The sequence below is a fragment of the Mus musculus genome, chromosome X (assembly GCF_000001635.26).
Source record: "Mus musculus strain C57BL/6J chromosome X, GRCm38.p6 C57BL/6J".
Lineage (NCBI taxonomy): Eukaryota > Metazoa > Chordata > Mammalia > Rodentia > Muridae > Mus > Mus musculus.
This window is the reverse complement of record NC_000086.7, coordinates 37,090,695-37,115,963: the sequence shown is the minus strand read 5'-3', so window position 1 is coordinate 37,115,963 and position 25,269 is coordinate 37,090,695. Positions and strand designations below refer to the sequence as shown.

At 42.0% G+C, this 25,269-nt stretch overlaps 1 protein-coding gene across 4 annotated transcripts; it reads left to right on the top strand.

The window, feature by feature from the left end:
- Nucleotides 1-5,492: 5,492 nt before the first annotated feature.
- Upf3b (UPF3 regulator of nonsense transcripts homolog B (yeast)) lies at nucleotides 5,493-24,286 on the top strand. Of its 4 annotated transcripts, none has more exons than XR_001782759.2 (11): nucleotides 5,493-5,888; nucleotides 6,710-6,816; nucleotides 6,943-7,049; nucleotides 11,437-11,535; nucleotides 13,827-13,937; nucleotides 15,828-15,871; nucleotides 16,275-16,457; nucleotides 16,860-16,898; nucleotides 18,946-19,106; nucleotides 20,142-22,955; nucleotides 23,303-24,286. XR_001782759.2 is itself a non-coding variant. In XM_006541394.4 (11 exons), exons 1-11 carry the CDS (start codon nucleotides 5,733-5,735, stop codon nucleotides 23,450-23,452), a joined length of 1,458 nt encoding a protein of 485 aa, XP_006541457.1. In that variant the 5' UTR covers nucleotides 5,493-5,732; the 3' UTR covers nucleotides 23,453-24,286. The 4 variants fall into 4 exon arrangements, 3 of the variants coding, with proteins under 3 accessions (XP_006541457.1, XP_030107353.1, NP_080849.1); XM_006541394.4 differs by having other exon boundaries at nucleotides 20,142-20,442; XM_030251493.1 differs by having other exon boundaries at nucleotides 5,558-5,888; nucleotides 13,190-13,937; nucleotides 20,142-20,442.
- Nucleotides 24,287-25,269: the final 983 nt, after the last annotated feature.

Here is a 25,269-nt window from a genome sequence, read left to right as displayed (position 1 = left end):
CCTGCATCCTCCTCCTCCTGTCTCCTCCTGCCTCCTGCTGTCTCCTTCTCCTGCCTCAACCTGCCTCCTCCTCCTCCTGCCTCCTCCTGCCTCCTCCTTCCTCCTCCTCCCTCCTCCTGCCTCCTCCTCCTGCCTCAACCTGCCTCCACCTGCTGCCTCAGCCTGCCCCTCCTCCTGTCTCCTCCCCCTGCCTCCTCCTCCTGTTCCCTCCTGTGTCCTCTTCCTGCTTCCTCCTGTCTCCTTCTGCCTCCTCTTCCACCTCCTCCTTCCTTCTCCTGCTGCATCCTCCTCCTGCCTCCTCCTGCCTCCACCTGCATCCTCCTGCCTCCTCCTGCCTCCTCCTCCTTCCTTAACCTGCCTCCTCCTGCCTCCTCCTGCCTCCTCCTACCTCCTCCTGCATCCTCCTCTTACCTCAACCTCCCTCCTCCCTCTGCTTCCTCCTGCATCCTCCTGCCTCCTCCTGCATCCTCCTGCCTCCTCCTCCTTCCTCAACCTGCCTCCTCCTCCTGCCTCTTCCTGCATCCTCCTAATTCCTCCTGCCTCTTCTTGCATCCTCCTGCCTCCCCCTCCTACCTCTTCCTGCCTCCTTCTTCCTCTTTCTGCCTCTTCCTGCCTCTGCCTCTGATTAAAGGTATACACAGCCATGCCAAGCCTTTAAAAATTAAGTTTGAGGGCTGGTGAGATGGCTCAGTGGGTAAGAGCACCCAACTGCTCTTCCGAAGGTCCGGAGTTCAAATCCCAGCAACCACATGGTGGCTCACAACCATCTGTAACAAGATCTGACTCCCTCTTCTGGAGTGTCTGAAGACAGCTACAGTGTACTTACATATAATAAATAAATAAATCTTTAAAAAAAAAGATGTATGTTAAAGACTTTCATGATAAGGTTACTTAATATTTGTAAAAAAAACATTAAGTTTGAAAACACATTAAAGATGAAGAAATGGGGGGGGGGGCTGGAGAGATGGCTCAGAGGTTAAGAGCACTGACTGCTCTTCCAGAGGTGCTGAGTTCAATTCCCAGCTTACAACCATCCATAATGAGATCTGACATCCTCTTCTGGAGTGTCTGAAGACAGCTACAGTGTACTTACATATATAATAAATAAATCTTTTTTTTTAAAGGATGAAGAAATGGCTCTGCAGCTTTGAGTACTTGCTTCTTTTACAAAGGACCTGGATGTTATTCCCAGAACCCACATGGTGGCTTGCAACTATTACTACCTCTAGTTTAAGCAGCTCTTGTGTTCACCTCTTGCCTCCCCAGGTACCATGCATGGACATGGTACACAGACTCACATGCATGCGAACCTTCATCCACGTAAAATTAAATGTTTCTAAAATTATTTTAATTTTCCCCTCTGCCATGTCTGGAATTTTAATCGTCTCTCTGGAAACCAGCTGATGGAAGGAGAATGTCAACACTGGTAGTGTGTCTTCTAACCTACTCAAACCCCAAATAACATTTTACAGAAATTATTTTAAATGGGGTAGGGTGGGAGAGATGGACCAGGTGGTAAAAGGCATCTGCTGCTAAGTCTGGCAATCTGAGTTCAATTCCCAGGACCTACAGTATGGAAGAAGGCTGTCTGTAGATAGCAGCTTGTCCCCTAAACTTACTCCTGGGCATCTGGACACACAGCGCACGCATACACACACACACACACACATTCACACACACACACAAAGCAAACAAACAAATCATTTTCAATGGCATTGTACTTGTGTGATACACAGATATCCATTCTTAAATAAAAATAAAAGAAACCTAAATTTTTTTTTCAAGACAGAGTTTTTCTGTGTAACCTTGGCTGTCCTGGAACTCACTTTGTAGACCAGGCTGGCCTCAAAGTCAGAAATCCACCTGTCTCTGCCTCCCAAGTGCTGGGATTAAAGGCGTGCACCACCACCGCCCAGCTGAAACCTAAAATTTTAAATCTCAGAAAAAAGTTTTAGGGAAGAAAGGCAGTTGGAAAAATCAGACATAACCAAGTGTGGATATAGGCTTCTCAGAGGAGAGTCATATTTGGGTACTTTTTCTTTCTTTCTTTCTTTCTTTCTTTCTCTCTCTCTCTCTCTCTCTCTCTCTCTCTCTCTCTCTCTCTCTCTCTCTTTCTTTCTTTCTTTCTTTCTTTTTTTTTTACAATAGGCACATATAGGATTATGGTGGTGACAGTGACATCTCTAAACCTTTAAAAGAACAATCTCTCCCCAGCTTTTTTTATACATCGTTCAGAGTGTGTTCTAGAACAAGGTTAAAAGGTTTAAAGTTACAAAGGAGTTGCCAAAATTAATGGATGAGAGAGGTGTCAAAACTTAAGACTACATGTCATTTTGGGTTTAGGTAGGCACACATTGTCTCCGTATGCAATTTTCCCTGTCATTAGTCTTGACATTTCCTGGCTCTCTGACTCTGTCTCCAGTTCACTGAGAGCTGCAATGACAAAAGCTGGATTTCAAGATGAAGGGGCTCCCCGCTTCCTCATGCCCTCCCAACTTCCTGTCTTTTTAGCTTGCCTCAGAACTCTACTTCTGAATTTTTTTTTCAGCATATTAACCTTTTTTTTTTTTGCTTTAAAATACTTTATTGTGATCTTTATGATAACATCAGGTATTTATTTATTTATATATGTTTTTTCAAGACAGGGTTTCTCTATGTAGCCCTGACTGGCTGTCCTGGAACTAGCGCTGTACATAAGGGTGGCCTCAAACTCTCAGAGATCTACCTGCCTTTCACCACCAAGTGCTGGGATTAAAAGCATGTGCCACCACTGCCCAGCTTATTTTTTTTTTAAGCCAAGTATTTTTTTAATTAATTTACTTATTCTCTTTTCATCCCAATATCAGCCCCCTTTTTCTCCCAATCCCCCGCAGATCACTCCCCCATTCTTCCATCCCTTTCTCAGAGGAGAAGGGGAGCCCCCAACACCCACCCCTAACAGATCAAGTGGAGCTGCAGGACTAGGAGTTTCCTCTCCCACTGAGGGCAGACAAGGCAGCCCAGTTAGGGGAATGGGATCCACAGGCAGGCATAGAGTCAGGGACAGCCCCCACTCCAGTTGTTGGGGGCCCGGCATGAAGACCAAGCTGCATATCTGCTATATAGGTTCATGTGAGGGGGTGTCTAGCCCATGCTCGCTCTTTGGTTGATGGCTCGGTCTCTGGGAGACTCCAAGGGTCCAGGTTAGTTGACTCTGCTGGTTTTCCTGTGGAGTCCCTGTCCTATTTGGGTCCCCCAATCCTTCCCCCAACTCTTCCACAAGACTCCCTTAGCTCCATCTAATTTTGGTCCTTGGGTCTTGCATTCATTTCAGTCAGCTTCTGGATGGAGCCTCTCAGAGGACAGTTATGCTAGGTTACTGGCTGCAAGCATAATAAAGTATCATTAATAGTGTCAACAATTGGTTCTTGCCTGTGAAATGGATCTCAATTTAGGGGTAGTCATTGGTTGGCCATTCCCACAGTCTCTGCTCTAATTTCTCCCTGCACATCTTGTAGGCAGGATACATTTTGAGTTGAAGTTTTTGTGGATGGGTTGCTGTCCTTATCCTTCCACTTGTTTCCTGCCTGGCTATAGGAAGTGGCCACTTCAGGATCCATACCCCCACCCCCACCCCTCTGCTAGGAGTTTCCCATGGTGTCCAAGCCAGATATTTATAAAACAAAATAAATGTTAATAAATGTTGTCTCATGCCAGGTGGTAGTGGCACACCTTTATTTTAATTCCAGGACTCCAGAGGCAGATTCAGGCTAATCTCTTGGAGTTCAAGGCCAGCCTGTTCTCCAGAGTGAGTTCCAGGACAGCCAAGGCTACACCCTGTCTCCCTATGTCAAACAAACAAACAAACAAACAAACAAACAAATGTACGTCTCTTGGGGAGGAGAAGGAGAACAATGAAATTTTAGTTTGCTGCCCAGACGAGTGAACTCAGTGATCTTGTGGTTCAGTAACTGGAAGTAGCTCCGGCTACAGAACAGGTATCTGCCACCATATTCAGCTAGCTCTGTCTACCTAACACACAAATATGCTAGTATCAGACCCCCCCCCCCCACACACACACACAATACAGGACTACAAGAAAGACCAAAGTTTCAGCATCTGGCCAACTTAGATGAAGGTCATCCTTTGTAGCAGCAAAATTTTAGTTCTCAGGTTAGTGCAGAATATAAATGAGGGAAGCTTGCTCTCCAGACCCCATTTCTTAATTGCAACACACCATGGTTATTTTTAATCATGGTGCTGAGAACCACCTGCCCAGATCAGGAACCTGCCACACTGAGGTGGGTCAGTGCCTTGTTTCTTTGGCCACCAGCAAACTGTACTGGAGACTCCCCTCCCCTTCAGACAGACACACCAGCAAAATGCTTTATTCTTCTCTTCCTTTCTTCATTTCCTCCCTCTTTCCTTCTACAGAAAACATCTTGTTGGGTATTTCATGACCCTCCTGACTCAGCTTCCCCAAAGCAGGGACTACAGAACACGCTACCACACCTGGTTAAAGAGTCCGTTTTATTGCTCAAATTTATGGCATGTACCAACTACTAAGGCATTGTACTTCATTCTGTGAATGTATCACATCTTGCTTGTCCATTCAACTGTTAATGGGTATTTGACCTTTTTCAAAGTGAAGAAAGTGAACAGAATCAAGTTGGATATTTTCCTTTCCCCATCTTGTTGGATAACAGTGTTGGGAGAGAATTCTTTAATTTGGAAAAGAAAGAAAGGTGGTGAAAACAAATGTAATACATTTTGGTTATAATTCATTGAAATTAGTATCTTGTGTGTTTCTTGAGCATGTGTAAATCCTAATGCCTCTGAAAGTATACTTCAGTTTTAAATAGCTTTTCCTTATCTGTTTATTTACCTGATGGTTGTTTGGTTGATATACGTACGGTTCCACTATCTAGCACTAATTTGCCTGAAAGTTGCTATTTAGACCACACTTTGAATTTGTCTTGATCCTTCTCTTTCAGATTCCCCAGTGCTGCAATTATAGGCTCACGTGGCATAAAACCTTGTGGGTATTTTTTATCTGAAAAAGAAAAGCACTAAACTTTTAAGATTAAGGGATCATAGCGGGGCAGTGGTGGCGCACGTCTTTAATCCCAGCACTCCGGGAGGCAGAGGCAGGTGGATTTCTGAGGTCTAGACCAGCCTAGTCTACAGAGTGGGTTCCAGGACAGCCAGGGCTACACAGAGAAACCCTGTCTCAAAAAAACAAAACAAACAAACAAAAAGATTAAGGGATCATATATACTTAAGATGTTTATGGTATTTTTATCTGAAAAAGAATCACTAAATTTTTAAGATCAAATGATCACATATACTAAAAATCTGGATGATTCCCACATTTCTAATCCTAAACGGGCAGCTGCTTTGCATGCTGGGAGTTGTAGTCCAGAAACGAGTCGTTTCTAGACAAGATGGCGGAGTTGCTAATGACGCGCTAAGGGGCGGGCCCCGAGGGAATCTGGGCCGCTAGGGGATTGGGCAGCATGGGGACTTCGGCAGGCGGGAAGTAAAGGTCAGGTATTAAAACCCTAACCCCGAGTGAAACCGAGGGCCTTAAACTCTCGCGAGATCTCCGGGAGCCCAATGGAACGCAGGGCTCTGCTTATCACTAGGGCTATTTGTTAGGGGCGGAGCTCCTGAGGTCTCTCCCGGAGAGTCGTAGGTGCCCGGCGTAACGGCTTAGCAGCTGTGCCACCGCTCTAAAGAGCGTAACCGTGGCCATGAAGGAAGAAAAAGATCATAGGCCTAAGGAGAAACGAGTGACCCTGTTTACGCCGCAGGGCGCCACAGGCGGCTGTATTGGCGCTACTGCCGAAGGCGCCAAAGGGGACGATAGGCAGGATCGCAACAGGGACAAGAAAGAAGCTTTGAGCAAGGTGCCTATCGGGTGGTGGCACAAGAGGGCGGGACATGTCCACGGACTGGGGAGCATGGCTGGGAATGGGGCTGCTCTCTTCCTCTCCCGGGTAACTCTTCTGTTTCTAACTGAATGGAAATTGCTTCGCACTGTCTCACGCACTGGTGGAAATGGGATTAGCAGGTTCTGATAAAGCCCCCGAAATGGGGGGATGGAGGGTGGGGGTGAGGGAAAAGGAGGGTTCCCAGATGAGAAAAGGTTAGTTCAGAGCTGCGACGGTGGGGTAGTTATGAGAGAGGGGAGCAGCAGGAAAGATAGGGGAACTTTAATTGGCTTGAATTGCTAAATAGACCTTGCCACACCAGGGGTTAGGGGTGGGAGTAATTGTGAAGTACGTGTTAATGCAAGCGAGTTGGGGGAGCACATTAAGAGGATTGATGACCAACCTGGAGGAGCAGACAGATGGAGGGCGATGGGTAAAGGATTTCCGTGGTACACAGAATGGGGAAGGGAGTTCATTTAGCGCATTTTAGACCGGTGAGAGAGACAATGTCGCGACACCGACAAAAGACCAGAATTCGTTCAAAATGGGTTTTAAACTCCATTTAAGAACAGAACCTGGGATTTTCCTTGCCCCAGACAGTTGTCACTTCCAGGAGTTTGTATAAACCCGCGTTATCCATACCTTTGAGTAATTCATAGCATTGGATTGCAGGAGAATATGTTCGGTGTTTTTGTAAGTGTCTGTATTTTAGAGCCGATTATCAGAAGCCATGATTCTGGTATGCCAGAAAGTTGGCTGCTATGTACTGATTTTCCTTTCCTCGTTTGTTTCCTAAGGTGGTAATTCGAAGATTACCTCCCACTTTGACCAAGGAACAGCTTCAGGAACATCTTCAACCTATGCCTGAGCACGATTATTTTGAGTTTTTTTCTAATGATACTAGGTAAAAAAAAAATTAATATTTTACCCTCCTTTTCGCTTTTTGGGCTAGTGTCTTTAATGTGTATGTGTTTGCAATTCAGTCAGACACCTGAAACCATAGTCACGTAATTGCTTTCCGTCTCTACAGCCTTTATCCTCATATGTATGCCAGAGCATATATCAACTTTAAAAACCAAGAAGACATTCTTTTATTCAGGGACCGATTTGATGGCTATGTATTCCTTGACAATAAGGGTGAGTATACGATTTAGGAGAGTTTTTCATGGTTACATTGAACAGAGTGTGTGCTGCCACTTGCGGTATGTGCCTGTAATCAGAGCAAAGGATGCAGAAGCAGGAGGGTGACTCCAAGTTTGAGGTCAGTCTGGACTACATAGAATGACCACTGAGAGAGAGAGAAGAAAAGAGATAGGGTTGAGGAGAGGGAGGAAGGGGTGTGGGAGAGCAATATACAATGCTTTCTCCAAGTCTGTGTGGGTTAGACTTAAACTCCTTTAAGATAAAATGTGCAACATTGAAAGAATTTTTATAACCCTGAGATAGTTTTCTTAACTTATGATTTCTTTCCTTTGATCCAGTGACTATAATTACCACTGATTTCTCCTGTTTGATACTTTATACTTGTTTCAAATGTCGACTTCCTGCCTCAAAGATGCTAATTAGTATCCTTTATGTTGCTAGTCCTCAGTTAGAATACTGTTTACCTTTCTCACAAAGCTGCGGAAAACTAAAGCCTCAAATTGCATCTCCCAGGCTGGAGATGTAACGCAATGATTGATGATATGTGAGACCTTGGGTTCAATTCTCAGCATCGGCAAATAACAGGAACACACCACAGCATCCTGGGATCCAAGCTACACAATGTGTAACATTAACAGATTTCGGAATGAACTCCTGACTCACTTTCCGTTTGCTGTCTGGGGTTTGCAGGGTTTAGCTAGAATGTATCCAAGTTGCCTTTTGCCACCTTTCATTTGGTTTTTGACTCATGGACAAGTGATGTGGGGTTTCCTGTCTGTTTTCATTTCCTCAATTACTTCAAGTTTGCAAATAGTAAATCCTTGTTGTGGAATATGCCTGATAACAAGTTGAAGGCTTGACAACTGTGTTTGTCCAATGTATATACACTTAGGGTCAAATAAGGTTCTCTCACCGTGCCAACTTTTACTCTTTGCTACATTGTAACTCGTGCCTAACACACGGTGCCTAATTATCCCATTTCCCAAACTGTCTTTATTTTTTCCTGACCAGCCTTTTTTTTTTGTTTTGTTTTGTTTTTGTTTTTTCTTTAATTCCAGACAGGGTTTCTCTGTATAGCCCTGGCTGTCCTGGAACTAATTCTGTAGACCAGGCTGGCCTCGAACTCAGAAATCCGCCTGCCTCTGCCTCCCAAGTGCTGGGATTAAAGGCATGCACCACCATGCCCGGCTATGACCAGCCTTTTTATTCTAGTAGATAACAATGATTTCTTATTTAGCTTCTATTGACTTATTATCCTCTTAATCAGTTTTATTACCTGCATGTGTTTATTTTGTGTGTCTTTAGGCTATGGAACATGTGGTCTCCCTTCCACCATGAGGGTCTTGGGACTTGAACTCAGATCATCAACCTTGGTGGCAAGTGCTGTTACACACTGAGCCCTCTCACCAACCTGCTGTGGATTTTTTTTTCTTTTTACAGTTTCATTTATTGTGCTTGTTTTTAAAAGTATTTTATGTGTATGGGTGTTGCCCGTATGTATGTCTGTGCATCACATTCATGCCTAGTGCCTACAGAGGCCAGACAAGGGGATCAGGTAACTTGGACTGGAGAGTTAAAGATGATTGTGAGATGTCATGTAGGTGGGTGCTGGGAATTGAACCTAGATCTAAGAGGAGGAAGTATTCTTAATCATTGAGCCGTCACTCCAGCACCTAAAATGGAGTGTTTTTTTTTTTCTAAGATTTGTAGTGTCTTCCTTCCTTCCTTCCTTCCTTCCTTCCTTCCTTTTTTCTTTTTTCTTTATCTTTCTTTCTTTTTTTTTTTTTTTTGAGGCTTATCTATACTTTTGCAGACAACCAGTGTCTTTTGCAGGGAGTTCTGTTTTTCTATTTCTGTATTATGTCAGCTTAATTGCCATAAACTTGCACACAGCCACTACACTACGGACTAGACATGGGGACTCTCATATACTAGGCCATGTCTCTACCAGTGAGCTATATCCCAAACTTGAAATTAACCCTTTTGAAAGGATGATTTAAATTGATAGTTATGAAACAGAAATTCCAAGCTCACCCTGGTCGTCATAGCCCTCCATCGCCTTGCCTTGGTTCTGGGCTTCTTTGCTTGTTTCCCCAGTCTGTCTCCCACAGTTTCACTGTCCTTTCACCTGGGTTTATCTGTTCTACTCCTCAAATATGTAGTAGTTACTCAATCTGATTCTGCATTTACTAGGATTTTCATAACCTTGTTTCCTTTGTGATTTGGGGTTGTCCTAGCTTTGAATTTCTCATCCTCTTGCCTTCATATCCTGAGTACTAGGCTTGCAAGTGCATGCCACCCAACCCAACTCCAGTTCTTACTTTATTCTAGTTAATGTTCATATGCCACTGAAGACAAGATAGTATTTTGTACCTTGTATGACATTGTTTGGTGGGAATGATAGATTATTATCTTTTTTTAGCAGTCAGTTTTTCATTGAAATATAATTTGTACATCATAGAATTCACCATCTGTAAGTGCAAACTTTTTTAAAATTATTTTCCTCATTTACATTTCCAATGCTATCCCAAAAGTCCCCCATATCCTCCCCCCCATAAGTGCAAACTTAATGGGGTTAGTATATTCACAAACTTCTACAACCATCACTACTAATTCTGGAGTGTTTCATCATCCCCAGAGACACCTGTATCAGTTAGCACTTTTCTCCTCCTCCCCCTTCAGCCCTGGCAGCCACACTGATCTGTTTTGTGTCTGTGGATTTTCCTACTCTGAGCATTTCGTATCAACAGAATCATATGTGCAATCTGTAGTTCTTTTGGGGTTTTGTTTTCCTTTGTTTTGACTTTTTGAAACAATTTCTCTATGTAGACCAGGCTGGCCTTGAACTTGTGTCAATCTTTCTGTCTCTGTTTTCTGAGTGCTATGCAATGTGATAACTTGATTATGCATATACTATGAAATGATTGATACAATGATGTTAATTACATCTGTCAAACTCACATTGGTACCTCATTCACAATAATAGCTTTATGAAGATGTAATTTACACATCATAAGACCCAGTTTTTTTAAAGATAGGGTTTCTTTCTGTGATCCTGGCAGTCCTGGAGTTCGTTCTGGGCACCAGGCTGGCCTTGAACTTGGAGATCTGCCTGCTTCTGTCTCCTAAGTGCTGGGACCAGAGGAATTCACAACCACAGCCCAGCAAAACCTACCCCTTTAAAGCATACAATTCATTGGTTTTTCATATATTCACAGAGTTATATAATCATCACCACAATTTAATTTTAGACTGGATAGTCATCCCAATGAGATACACCATACTCATTAGTTGTCATCCCTACAACTAACTCTTAACCATTAACATCTCCTGGATCCCTAGACAGGGTCTCACTCTATCCAACGCTGACCTCAAACTAATGATTGTCTTCCTCATTAGTACTCGGATGACCAGCATGTGCCTCTATACAGAGCTACCGTCTCTAGATCTACTACGTCTAGCTGTGAATTACATGCTTGTAACTCCAGAGTTTGGAGGGTGGGGACAGGAGGATCAGGAGTGTAAGACAGTTTAGCTACCTAGCAAGTTTGAGGCTGGCTGTGGCTAGCTACATAAAGTGTCCTACTTCCCAAAATAGCTTTTTTTAAAGTTTGCTTCTTTAAGAGCGCTCTGATGTTTAAGATTATGTAGGATTTTTGAGACAGGAGCTTTCTAGGCAACCCAGGCTGGCCTTGAAGTCATGGCCCTCTTGCTTTCACCTACCAGTGCTAGCATTATCAACAAGAAGTCACTATTCTAAGTTCTAATATATAAATTAACGAATATTGAAGAATGTATTTTCACATATCAAAACATGACACTTTAGAAGTTGAATTTCAGGGAACATTGATTTCTCTGCTGTATCTTTTATTTATCTGTTGCTGTTGTTGATTGAGATAGGATCATTGTGTGCTGACCTGAAATTCTTGGGCTTAAGAAATAGTCCTGCTTCAGTCTTCCTGGTAGTTGAGACTGGAGGTACATACTACACATCCCCGTCCCGCCCCCCCCCCCAAGTCTGCTGTCATACTTTTTTTTTTTTTTTGGTTTTTTAGAGACAGGGTTTCTCTGTATAGCCCTGGCTGTCCTGGAACTCACTCTGTAGAGCAGGCTGGTCTTGAATTCAGAAATCTGCCTGCCTCTGCCTCCCAAGTGCTGGGATTAAAGGTGTGCACCACCACTGCCCGGCTGCTGTCGTATGTTTGATTATGTTATCAGTGTTAATTCTATAGTTATGTTAAATCTAGTAAGGGTGTTGGCTTTGGGAGACTATTCAAATGACATCAAAGTAGGTCTAAAAAACTAATGCATTGATTTGTGCATACATCTTTTTTGACGTCTTTATTGTTAAAGCAAGGATGGCATTTTTTTTCTTAAACAGGTCAAGAATATCATGCTATAGTAGAATTTGCACCATTTCAAAAAGCTGCAAAAAAGAAGATTAAGAAAAGAGATACAAAAGTTGGGACTATCGAGGATGGTATAGTATAGCTCCGGTTATATACTACTTCCTTTTGTTGGCTTTTAGCTATTTACTTTAGTTTTTAGTTCTTTTGCATGGTGCCCTCGTGAGGTAGACTCCAGTATGTTAAATTAGAAAGAGCACAAATAATGAGAACTCTATGGAAGCTGTGCTGAATTGTTAGAGTAGGGGTGGGGTTTCCAGTGTTTCTGTTTGCTTTGGCTAGTGGCATTTCATTCCTCTGCCACCAAACAGTCATAACCACTGAACAGTAAATCATTCTGAGACTGCTCACCAGGAAATGGTAAGAAAGGGCTGCTGAGATGGCTCAGCGGTTAAGAGCACTGACTGCTCTTCTGAAGGTCCTGAGTTCAAATCCCAGCAACCACATGGTGGCTCACAGCCATCTATAAAGGGATCTGATGCCCTCTACTGGCATGGAGGTGTACATGCAGACAGCACTGATACATTTTTAAAAAACGTAATAAAATGTTTGGAAAAGAAAATAGTAAGAAAATCTATTTTTAAAGACTAATAAATGCTCCTTGCAGCCTCTATGGTTGCTGTGATTTGACTTTCAGTTTTCTAAAACAAGGTTTGACCTGTAGTAGAAAACTTTGTACAATTTTTTTTTTTGAGATTTGTTTTTATTTTATGTGTATGAGTAATTTGCCTGCATGTATGTCTGCATACCACTTGTGTGCCTGGTGACAGGAGAGACCAGAAGAGGACATTAGGTTTCCTGGAACTGGCAAGTAGGAGCCACTATGTAGGTGCTAAGTATTAAACCCAGGTCCAAAAGCAGTCAGTACTCTTTAACTAATGAGCCATCTCTCTAGCCCCTAAAACCTTTGAGAATGTGCTGTATATAGTGGGGGTGGGAGGAAAGGTGTAATTGTAGAGTTCAGAGGACAGCGCGTAGGACTTGGTTCTTCCCTTATACTGTTTGGGTCCTGGGGACGGGACTCGGGGGTCATCAGGTTTGGCAGTAAATGTCTGTACCATCTAAGCCATCTTGAAACACCCCACCCCACCCCAAGAAAAAAACCTTATCCCCAAGTAACTTTATGTAAAGCAACTAAAATTGCCAGTCTGATCTCCTAGGCTTTGAATGTGTAGTTAACAATACATGTAATTCTTAGGCTAAACAGAAATATAAAAATGGAAAACTGAAATAATTTCCATCTAAGGCAAAAGTAATTCCAGGTGTTGTGATTTTGGTAACATTATATTGAATATCTGTTGTATGTATTAGACAAGGATTTAGCTTCAGTAATTTTAAATTTTATTTCTTATGTGTGTGGGCGTTTGCCTGCACGTATATCTATGCACCACATGCATAGGTAGTGCCCTTAGAAGGGGTGCTTCATCCCTTAAAACTGAAGAGAGAGAACATAGTGAGGCACCGATGAGTTCTGGGACTTGAAGCTGGGTCATCTGAGAGTGCAGCTACTGTTCTTAACCACTCAGCCATCTGTCCAGCCAACATTTTTTATGTCAGATTGAACTTCTAGAACCACCTTGTTGAATTTCTGTCATTTGTTACTATGATAGGTACTTTATTAAACAGTGACGACTCAATAGCACAGCTCTTTTTTGATGATATTAAGATTTTCAATGTGGAAGATCAAACAAAAATAATAACTCAGGTGTATTTATTTCCCTTTCTTAGGACAGAGGTATCTAGGAATGAACTCCAGGAATCACCATACTCTCCAAAGCCATGTCTAGGACGTGCCCTCCAATTTCTCAGTTTGGAGCACCTCGCTTTCCTGTGTTGACTTTTTCTAGAGTGGGTTATGCCCATGCACATATTGCTTACATGCTGTTAATTAAGACTCTATAGCCGGGCAGTGGTGGCGCACGCCTTTAATCCCAGCACTTGGGAGGCAGAGGCAGGCGGATTTCTGAGTTCGAGGCCAGCCTGGTCTACAAAGTGAGTTCCAGGACAGCCAGGACTATACAGAGAAACCCTGTCTCAAAAATAAAAAACAAAAAACAAAAAAAGACTCTCTAATTCCCGTTTCTCCTATAAGTGTGACTCTTGATTTGTAGAAGCCTTAGTTTTTATCTCCTGAGACTCTGGGGGCTCAAAACTAACACCTCACCCAGGCCAACTAAGTGATCTCCACCTGAGCTGCAAGCCCAGGCCTGGGGCAGTATTCCACCTCTTGTCAGTGTGCTCAGTTTTTTAATCTTCCATATAGTAGAAGAAATGCCATACTTGTAAGTTAAATATTTAGCCTAGCTAACACTTCCTTTTTGTTGCTAAAAGTCTCTATTTTCTGGTTCCTTAAATGATTATTTAGATCCAGAATACAGAAAATTTTTGGAGAGTTATGCCACAGACAATGAGAAAATGACATCTACTCCAGAGACATTGCTGGAGGAAATTGAAGCCAAAAATCGAGAATTAATAGGTAAGTAGGAAAAGGATTTTGGCCAATGGCTTTTCAGTCTGACTACCTAAGTCTTGTCTCCGCCTGCATGATTTGGCAGCTGTGTGATCCTGCAATCATTCCCTTCCCTGAAACTGCTTCTATTTGAACGCATACAGTAAACACCTGCCTCACAGGATGGGGCCACTGCATCCATGAGATGAGATTCTAGTGGCTTCCTTAGTGTTATACAGCTGTGGTAATAAGTATGCCAAGCTTAAAGCTTGTTACAGAATTCCTAGCCAGTGGTAAGTCTTTGAAGAACAATTGGTGTCTCCTAGCAGTAGGTTCTTATTCCTAAAACTTGACCTGGAAATCTAACAGCTGAAGTTCATTACTGTAAAATTGAAAATCTGAGAAATTTTAGCTCAGATGTTTGTTTTAACCAATTGTAACTAGTGACATAGAGTTTGACCCAGGATTTCCACCCCTAGGAATTTATCCCATAAATTTGTTCTACTTAAATACATAAAAAAACCAAACCAAGCCAAAAGATTGTAATGGCGGCATACCTTTGTAATTCCAACACCTGGGGATAGAGGCAGAGAAAGATCAGAGGTTAAAACCATCTTCGGTTACATCAACCAGACCAGCCTGAGCTATATTAGACTCTATTTCTAAATAAATAAAAAGAAAGAAAGAAAGAAAGAAAGTTTTTAAAAAGTTGTGTTAAGGTGAGATGGCTCAGTGGGTAAGAGCACCCGACTGCTCTTCTGAAGGTCCAGAGTTCAAATCCCAGCAACCACATGGTGGCTCACAACCATCCGTAACGAGATCTGACTCCCTCTTTTGGAGTGTCTGAAGACAGCTACAATGTACTTCCATATAATAAATAAATAAATCTTAAAAAAATAAAGTTGTGTTAAAAAAGATGCCATCAAGGTTAATATCATTCAGCATGTTCAGCATGTTGAAAAATGAACTTAAATACATTTCTTTTTTAAAACTCATTTTTGTTTTGCTTGTGTGTTTATTGTTTTGAGATAGGGTTTATCTGTGTAGCCTTGGCTGTCCTGGAACTCAGTATGTAGTCTAGGCTGGCCTCAGAACTCACAGAGAGATCTGCCTGCCTTTGTCTCCCTAGTGTGCCACCATGTTTGACCCATTGTTACTGTTTTCATGGTGTTTACATGTGCAGGAGGAGGGTATATGCCCACAAGTGCTGATGCCTGAGGAGGCCAGAGGCTTCCGATTGTTTAGAGCTCCAGTTACTGTGATTTCTATTAATGAATATGCAGAATGAGCTCATTTCTGATTGCTTCCTTAGACTACATTCCCAGAGTTAGAATGAGGACATCAGAATGATGGGTGTTTGTATTGTAGCCCAAGCCTGTCCGCTCAGGTTCTGTCCAGTTGAACAAAACATCTGCTCCTGTAGATAAGAATGCACTTAGTTATGTCTTACCAATAAGAAACGACTTGTAAAAACGTTCAGTATTTCAGTGAGAGCTGATCTTTTTTCCTTTTCCCTTCCCCTTTCTCTCTCTCTCTCTCCCTCCCTCTCTCTCCTTCTCTCTCTCTCTCCCTCCCTCTCTCCCTCCCTCCCTCCCTCCCTTTCTTCCTTTCTTCCTTCTTTCATTTTTTGAGAGGGTCTCATGTAATCCTAGGCTGGATACAAACTGTATAGTCATATAGCCAAGGATGGCCTCAACTCCTAATCTCCATAGGCATGTGCCAATATACCCAGTTTTATCCACATTTAAAAAATATATTTTAAGCCTCCGTTTTGAAGTAGAATACTCTAACACTTGTTTGAGTTGATAGAGCTGTAGATTTTGTGAGAGATGTACTCCTCCATCCTAAGTGGGTAAGGGGATGGTGAAATGTGGACTCCTTTCCCGGCTTGATTAATAATCTGCTTATGCTTTATAGCTAAAAGGACAACGCCCCTTTTGAGCTTCCTGAAGAACAAGCAAGTAAGTGTTCCTTTTGGTAGTTGTCTTGGCTCCTTATTAGTTCGCAGTGAATAAACATTCGAAAGCCCTGGAATCCTACAGGAAGATAGCTACCTTCACAAGTTAGCCATTAAACTTCGTTGGCCATGTTATTCATGGCAGTTGTGGGCCTAGGAGTTTACAATGCAGACCTGGAGAGAGCTTTGCCGTCCCAGAGACATTTTGGAGTTCCCTGACAGCCTCAGGGGATATACAAAGGAAATGTAGGGGCAGATTCTGGTCTTGATTCTTGAGAGAATGTATAGTAAGGATGTTGTAGAAAGAAGGAGAGAATCAGATAGGTTAGCAGGTACCCAAAATGCCTTTGGGGTTAACTGTGTTTTTGATATGTTTGTAATCAGAAGAGTGTTGTTGTTATCTCTAGAGAATGAGAGAAGAAAAGAGAGAAGAAAGGAGGAGACGGGAAATAGAGAGGAAAAGGCAAAGAGAAGAAGAGAGAAGAAAATGGAAAGAAGAGGAGAAACGAAAAAGAAAAGATATAGAAAAACTAAAGAAGATAGAAAGAATTCCAGAAAGGGAGAAAATAAGGGATGAACCAAAGATTAAGGTATGAAAGTAACAGAAGCTGACTGCATGTCTCTGAAAACTGCATGGATCTGTTTATGCATGAGCCTTGTGTTGTGGCAAGTTTTGTTTTGTTTTTGCACTTTGCGGGGGCCGGGGGGGGGGGGTAGAAATAGATTTCCTGTCATGCTAATAGCATTAAGTTTTAAGCTTTAGACTTAGAAGGATTCAATACTTTACCCAATGCTGTCATCCTTCATTGCGATCTTTTTTTTTTTTTTTTTCCTAAATCACTAGTAATGTTTGGTATGTGGGTCACTAGTCTCTCAGTTCCTGCTAAATAAGGACTTAGGTGTGGCTTGCATGAATTTGGGGGTTTTGTCAGCTTTTCTTTCATAAATGATACATGAAGTTGCCTCATCTGTTTGTTTTCCACTGTCTTCAGGTACACAGGTTTCTGTTACAAGCTGTGAATCAGAAAAATGTAAGGATCAAGTACATGATACAGAGCACCTAGTATCATGTCGTACACTCAGGTCTTAGCTAATAAGAACTGGTGGTGGTGGTGGTAGTGTTACATGGTAAAGCTCCTACAGATTGACTTGGGGCTTTGTAAAAGCTGAGCTTTTTGACATCTCTCTTTAAAAGGAAACCGAAAACCAGGCATGGTGACTCATCACAGCACAAGGGTTTGGTTTGAAGCTAGCCAGGCCTGTGGTTCCAGATCCTATCTTAATAAAATAGGATAGAATAAAATAGAGGGAACCCTGATGCTCTGTTGGTACCCAGAAGCCCCAGCAATATAGGTTCAGAGGAAAGTCAGGCTATATAGCACCTTCTCATCTTTTTTTATGCCTCTCCGAATTGATTGCCATTGGAGAAGAGTATGGACAGATACCCTGCCTTAAGAGCTTTCTCTTCTCATGTGATTCCTGAGCGGCTTTCTTGCATCTAGAAATCTATGAGCAGCAGATGCTTACTGCTCCATTGCATATAGGAAGAGGAAGTCTTGTAGAGAAAGCTCAGCCTTGCTGCTTCCTTCCCAAGGGCATGGCTTAGGCAGCGAGCATCCCAGAGAAGTACTTGCAGCTAGATCTTCAGAAAGTCTGAAAGCATCTCACATATAATGGCATGGTCGCCTTCTTCTACTTTCTGGAAACACAACAAACAGTTTAAAGGGCTGGGGTTTCCTGAGTCTCTTTTGGGCTCATCATTGCTGATACAGGGGAACCTTCTACCACAGTTCCTTCCAGCTTCCGCCATGCCGCAAGCGATTTGACTTGCTAGTCCTCATGAAGAGCAAGACAGAAGGTAGAGTCAGCCATGCTAGAGAGCTTCTCTAATGTTCTTATTAGAGTAATGAACATCTTGGCATCTAATGCAGGGAGATGTTCATTAGAGAAACCTGCACATCTGCCCTCATTTTGCTTTGGGCCCTTCATTGTGTCAATTTTGGATTCCCATTGGTAGTTGCTGTGTGTGTGCTGAAGTAGCTCATGCTTAATTAAGTGTGGTTCCTTTGCCTTAAGTTTTAAGCTTTTGCTTTGTGACTTGCATGACGCCTTCTCCCTGAGATGAACCTCTTATGATGCATTTACTATGATATTTTGTTTTGCCCACAAAACTCTGTCTATCCAACGCCTCTAGCAGAGGTATCTATGATAACTCTTTATAGCAATGAGGTCAGAAAGAGCGTCATATGTGGCCCTGAATAGACATGAAACTTCAACCTTCTATTATTCTATAAGGCTTTTGGATTTTAAAACTCCAGTGCCAAGTAATTGTTGCTATTTATCTCTAATGATAATGTGACTATACTATCATAAATATGTTGTTCTCAGGCTTCAGGCAGAGTCATTCCTGCAATGGATCTCTCCTTTGGTAATTAAGGTATTTGGCATTCCAAGAATATACACATAAGAAAAACAAAGTAGCCGGGCGGTGGTGGTGCACGCCTTTAATCCCAGCACTTGGGAGGCAGAGGCAGGTGGATTTCTGAGTTCGAGGCCAGCCTGGTCTACAGATTGAGTTCCAGAACAGCCAGGGCTACACAGAGAAACCCTGTCTTGAAAAAACAAAAAAGGAAAAAGAAAAGAAAAGAAAAGAAAAACAAAGTAACAAAAAATACACTGATTCACTTAAAAGTTTGACCTGTAGCCAGGTATGGTGGTACACACTTTTAACCAGCACTAGGGAGGCAGATTGTAATTTCCTGGCTTGCCTGGGCTACATATTAAGAACCTGTCTCAAAGCCCCTTCAAAAGAGGTTGACTTAAACCCAAAGGAGTCTTGATACCATTGCCACAGGATGCTGAAACTACTTCCTGTGCAGGGAATGGTACATTCACATTGGTAGCTTCCACTTAATAAATCACTCCTGTGCTCACTGGAAGTTTGAGACTAATGGCGGAGATAAGGGGTCTTCTGCAGTCTAAAGTTAAAATATTTAGTATATTGCGGGGTTTTTGATAGAAACAGAAGGCAGTGCCCCATGTACCAGAATGAAAAATAAACATTTTTTTCTTTAAAAGTTGCTCAGGAAACCGGAAAAAGGAGATGAAAAAGAACTTGATAAAAGAGACAAAACCAAGAGACTGGACAAAGAAAATCTGAATGAAGAAAGAGCCAGTGGGCACAGTTATACTCTGCCCAGGCGTTCTGATGTCGAACTGAAGGATGAAAAGCCAAAGAGGTCAGTCAGCAGTGAGAGCCGGGCCACTAATGCAGATGCCGCCGTGTCCTGGACTTGTATGGAATTAAATTATTTGTCATGGCGCACACAACCTGCAGTAACACTCAGGAGGCTGAGATAGGAGGATGGGTAGCTTCAAGATCAGCCTAGACTACATAGCAAGACCTTCTCAAAAAAATGAACTACTGGGCTGGAAAGATGGCTCAGTGGTTAAGAGCACTGACTGCTCTTACTGAGGTCCTGTGTTCAAATCCCAGCAACCACATGGTGGCTCACAACCATCCGTATTGGGATCCAATACCTTCTTCTGGTGTGTCTGAAGACAGCTATAGTGTACTCATATATATAAAATAAGTAAAATAAGTAAATCTTTTAAAAAAAAACCTCTTATTTAAAAAAAAAAAGGAGCTGCTTTATATGGAGTAGAGGGAGGAGGGTCATATGTTTCAAATATTCTGGTGTCTCCAGCTAGATGAATGACCGCTGTCTTTTTTTTCCTTTTAAAGATTTATTTTTATTATTTTCAGAAATATTATTTATTTCTATTATTTTGTGTGTGTGTGTGTGTGTATCTGTCTGTCTGTCTTGGGTGTGCCTATTTGTGCATGTGCCCAAGGAGGCCAACGGTGTCAGATCCTCCTGTAGCTGGAGTTACAGGCGGCAGTGAGCCACCTGATATGGGCTCTGGGAACCAAATTTGGGTTTTCTGCAAAAGAAATAGACTCTTGACTTATGAGACAGCCCTCCAGCCCTGACTTCTGGTTTTTCTTATTTTCTAAAACAACTCCTACTTTTTCCTCAGCTGTAAAAGTGCACCCTCAATAAGATGGCCAACTTAGAACCACAGTGTTTCCGTATTTGCAATCATAGGATGTGTGAAGGTTTGGCCTCACCGTTGTTTTCTGTTCCGTTCTATTTTGTCTTGTCTTGTTTTTCAGACAGGCTCTCGGAGCCCTGGGCACTTCTCACATCATTAGGCAAAGCACTCTATCAACTGAAAGGTGTCTCCAGCCCTCTTGTTTATTTTTCACACAGGCTCGATGACGAGGGTGTCAGAGATTACAGAGACAGGGACCGGGACTATGAGAGAGATCAGGAGCGCATGATCCGAGAAAGAGAGAGGCTGAAGCGGCAAGAAGAAGAGCGCCGGCGGCAGCAGCAGAAAGAACGCTATGAGAAAGAGAAGGCTTTTAAGCGAAAGGAAGAAGAAATGAAGAGAGAGAAAGAGGCACTTCGAGATAAAGGAAAGAAGAGTGAGAATACAGAATCAATATGCTCATTAGAAAAAATTGAAAAAAAAGAGGAAGTGGTTAAGAGAGACCGCATAAGGAACAAGGTGCTGCTGTTTTTTTATTAAACTTGGTTGTTTTTATGAGGATTCCCCCCCTATTCTTAGAAGGATAAATTTAAAGGAATGTGCCCTATCCCCACCCCCACTAGGTATTGAATCATTGCAAGCTTTCTGCCAGTGAACTTCATCCCCAGTCCCTATTGTGGAATTTTCATTTTCTTTTTTTCTAATTTATGTATTTATTTTTTGCATGTGTGCACATGAGTGTGCACACGTGCATACATGTCCAGTGCATGAATAGTGGTGAGAGGACAGTTTGTGGGAGCCATTTTCTCCTTCCACCAGGTGGGTTCTAGAGATTGAACCCAGGTTGTCAAGCTTGGCAGCAAGTCCTCTTACCCAATGAACCATCTCATCAGCCCAATGGTAATTTCTTTCTTTGTTTCTTTTCTTTTTTGTTTTTCTTTTTCTGTTCTCTTTCTTTCTCTCTCTCTTTTTTTGTTTTTGTTTTTTTTTTTCAAGACAGGGTTTCTCTTTGTAGCCCTGGCTGTCCTGGAACTCATTTTGTAGACCAGGTTGACCTTGAACTCACAGAGTTCCGCCTGCCTCTGCCTCCTGAATGCTGAGATTAGCAGCATGCCCCACCCTGCCCAGCTTCAAAGGTAATTTCTTACTATCCTAATTATTCCTAGTGAGAGTTTCCCAGTTGCATCATTAATGTCTTTTTAAATAAGGGCCATGAACAATGTTCATAGTGTGTGGTTGAATTCTATTTTGATCTAAACAATCTTTTTTTTCCCTGATACATAATTGTTTGTTGTAGAAACCAGTTTGTCCTATGAATCTTCTCAGACTGTACATTGGCAAATTATAACTTCTTTATCTCATTGAACATATATATTCTGTTTCTTTTATAATTACTACTTAAGCACTAGTACTGTCATAGACAACAGCATAAATGGAACCATAGGTTCAAAACACAGCATTAAAAATTTATAATTAAACAATTTTTAAATGAAAATAATAGTCAAATCTTGGAAAAACAGCTGCTAATATTTTAGGCTATCTGAGCCATATAGTCTCTGTCACAACAGCTAAATTCTTTAAGGAAATAGACATGGGTAATATATAAAAATGAGCTTGGGGTTGAGTGTGTTTCTCAGTAGTTAAAAGTGCTGGCCTAGCTTGCATGGCAGGACACAGCTTTTATCCTAGCACTTGGGAGGCAGATGGAGGAGGATCTCTGGAGGACAGCCTGGTCTATTTACTTGAATCCAAGGACAGTCGGGGCTATGTAAAGAGACCCTGTATCAATAACAACACTTGGGGCTGGAGAGATGGCTTAGCAGTTAAGGGGTGAATATTTTTTATTTTTTCAATTGCTAGTACCCATGTCAGGCAGCTCACAGACATATATAACTCCAGTCACTGTGGGCAACTGCATGTACTTATAGATACACATGCATACTACTTCCCCACACAGTTAAAAAAATAATAAGGAAAAATAAATCTTTTTTTTTTTTAAGGCTAGGCATGGTGTATACCTGTAATCCCAGAACGCAGGGGCAGAAGCAGGTGGGTTTCTGTAAGGCAAGCAGATCTTTTCTTTTTTGCTAGGGATCAAACCCAAATCTAGTTAGGCAAGAATTCTACCACTGAGCTAAATCAAGCCAAACTTAAACATATTTTTGTGTAGTTTTAGATTTTTATAATGAATTTATTGCATGGGACATGGTGGCCCATGTCTGAAGGAGGATTTCAAGTTGGAGGTCAGCCTAGGCTACTTTAGGCCCTGTTCTCCCTCTCCCACCACAAAAGGCGATTTACTGGTAGAGAATCACAGGCATGTAGTTGTAGTTTCTCCAGTGACTTACACCCCCCCAGGCCAGTTGTCTAACCCCTGGCTTTGAATGTATTAAACACTCTGTTACTGAGCTACAGCTTGGCCCTTGGTTCTTGTAGTTTCTAAGTTTAAAAAAATTAGGGGTAATTAATTCTTATTACCTAATACCTATAAATTAGGTTATCTTGAGGTAGTTTTAAAATTAGGCGAATACATTATATGCATGTACAAAATTCTCAAAGAATTAATAAAATATTATTTTAAAATTTAGAGGGGCTGGAGAGATGGCTCAGCGGTAAAGAGCAATGACTGCTCTTCCGAAGGTCCTGAGTTCAAATCCCAGCAACCACATGGTGGCTCACAACCATCTGAAATGAGATCTGACGCCTTCTTCTGGTGTGTCTGAAGACAGCTACAGTGTACTTACATATAATGATAAATAAATCTTTAAAAAAATTAGGCAATAGACTTCTCAAAACATCACCCTTGGCATGTTAAGTAATTCTTAAATGACTACAGGTTGAGCATAGTGCTAAACACTTTTAATCCCAGCATTCTCAAGAGGCAGAGACAGATGGATCTCTGTGAGCTCAAGGCCAGCCTGGTCTACATGGGAAGTTCCAGGACTGCTAGACTACATTGAAAGATCCTGTCTCAAGTAAAGTGACAGCAGCTAGAGCTGGTGGTGACAGCTTGTAATCCCAGGGAGGCTGAGGTAAGGAGATATTAAGGTCAAGGCTGCCTGAGCAATTTAGTGGTAGCTTGTCTCAGGATAAATAGAAAAGGACTGGGAATATGGCTCAGTGGAGCACTAACCTGCCATGCACTAGGCACTTGTTTCAATCCCTCCTGCCAAAAAAAAAAAAAAAAGTTTGGTTTTTTTGTTTTTTTTTTGTTTTTTGTTTTTTTTTGGAGGAGAAAGGAAAGGGGAAGTTATTATGTAACATATATCCAGGTCTTTGGTCTGGATATATGAGTGCATAATTTAGGGCTGCGGAATCTGGCCCCCATGTTAAAGCAGAATAACAGTGTTATAACATAAATGGCTTTTTTTCCTTTCAGGATCGTCCAGCCATGCAGCTTTACCAACCAGGAGCTCGAAGCCGAAGCCGACTCTGTCCCGCCGATGACAGCATCAAGCCTGGAGATTCCCCAGTGGACAAAAAGCAGGAAAGTGGTATTAGCCATAGAAAAGAAGGAGGAGAGGAGTGAGAAGTCCAAATGGTCATAGGTGTCCTGACTGTCCAGGCAGCCAAAGAGCACGTATTATGCTATCCAGAAGTGCCTTCAGGGCAAAGGAACAGAGAACAAGAAAAGGGGTCGCTGTGCTGGTGGGATGTACTACAGAGGAGTGTGTCTAAGCAGAATAAGATTGCAGGCTCAGAACCGAAGGACAATTTCATTGTTTTCTGCAGTTTCCACAAGTTAATTTTAATGTCTCAGAAAAAGATGGTAGCAAGAACATTGCAAGTGAAAAATGTCAAATAAGGGCTTAACTTTGTATGACAGCTAAAAAGAGCAGGTTCGAAAATCAATGGGTGCTCTTAATCCTGGCTTGGAGCATCTTCGTTTGAGTGGAGCAGAAACACACTAAGTTTCGTTGGGATCTAACTATTTTGCATTGTTGGTGTTGACTGTTGACTCTGTAGTGTAGGAGCAATGAGCATGTAATTGTAGCACAAGTAGAGCGGAGGATAGAGCAAATTATGGCTGATGGAAAAGATTTAAATAGTCACGTTACATCTATATCCTGTGTCTGAAGTTTTCATAATTACAGCTTGTTTTAATTCTGTAAATGTAGCATCAAAAATTCCTTGTAAACATCTCGTTTTTGCCTTTAGCGTTTTTTCCTATTACTAGGTAAAATGTAGCCCTTGGCTAGTTACTGACAATCTAGTCTTTGTTTTATCTTAGGTCTGATGATTTGAGTGCATACCCTCTTCCAGGAAGGAAGCTACACCATTATCTGTTCCTGTTATGGCAGCTTTCAGTCTTAGCTTGTTTTTGTAATGCTGTCAATAAATTTCCACTTCGTTCCGGTTTGAAGCTGCGTTTATTTATTCAAGTACTGACTCATATGTGGTACTGGGGGTGGAACCAAGGGCCTCAAGCATGTGATGTGTGTATTCTACTACTGAGCTATAACCTCTCCAGCCCCATGCCAAGTGAGGCTGTTAGTTTTAATAAATTAAACATTTCATTCTGACTTAAGTTCTTGGGAATTTTGAAAGGGGATAAATGATATTAATTTCTGCCTTTAGTAGGTAAGGAGAAGCTTTGACCAAGCAGAGGGTCAGATCACACTTCACTTTTACTGTAAGAACCCAAGTGAAGATAGGTGGAGTGTTTCACACCTGCAGTGCCAGCACTTGGATGGTCTCAGGTCAAGGCAGGAGTAGTGACCTGAGTTTGATATCATCCTAGGCTATATAGTAGGCTCTAGGCTAGCCTGAGCTACAAAGTGGGACTCGGTCTCAAACAATAAAATGCCTGCATGTCTGCACAACTCTCGAGTTTCAGCTTGACTTCCTTCCTGCCAGCCCCACCTAATGGGCATCAGTTGCCCATTACTAATAGGTTAGCTTGTGGCTTTATACTTTGTCAGCTTTATTAAAAATAGTTTTAGCTGGGCAGTGGTAGCGCACACCTTTAATTTCAGCACTTGGGAGGCAGAGACAGGTGGATTTCTGAGTTCGAGGCCAACTTGGTCTACAGAGTGAGTTCCAGGACGGCCAGGGCTACACAGAGAAACCCTGTCTTGAAAAACAAAAACAAAACAAAAAAAAAATAGTGTTATTCTTTGGTCATGTCATACATGGATGCAATGTATCTTTTAAAGTTCCTTTTATTCAGTTCATGTATCTGAGCATATGTCTGAATGTGTTTATGTACACCACATGAGTGCCTAATGCCAGCAGGAGTCACATCTCCTGAAACTGGAAACACAGATAGTTGTAAACTGCCATGTAGGTGCTAGGAACTGACATGGGATCTCTACAGGAGCTGCAAATGCTCTGAACTAATCTATC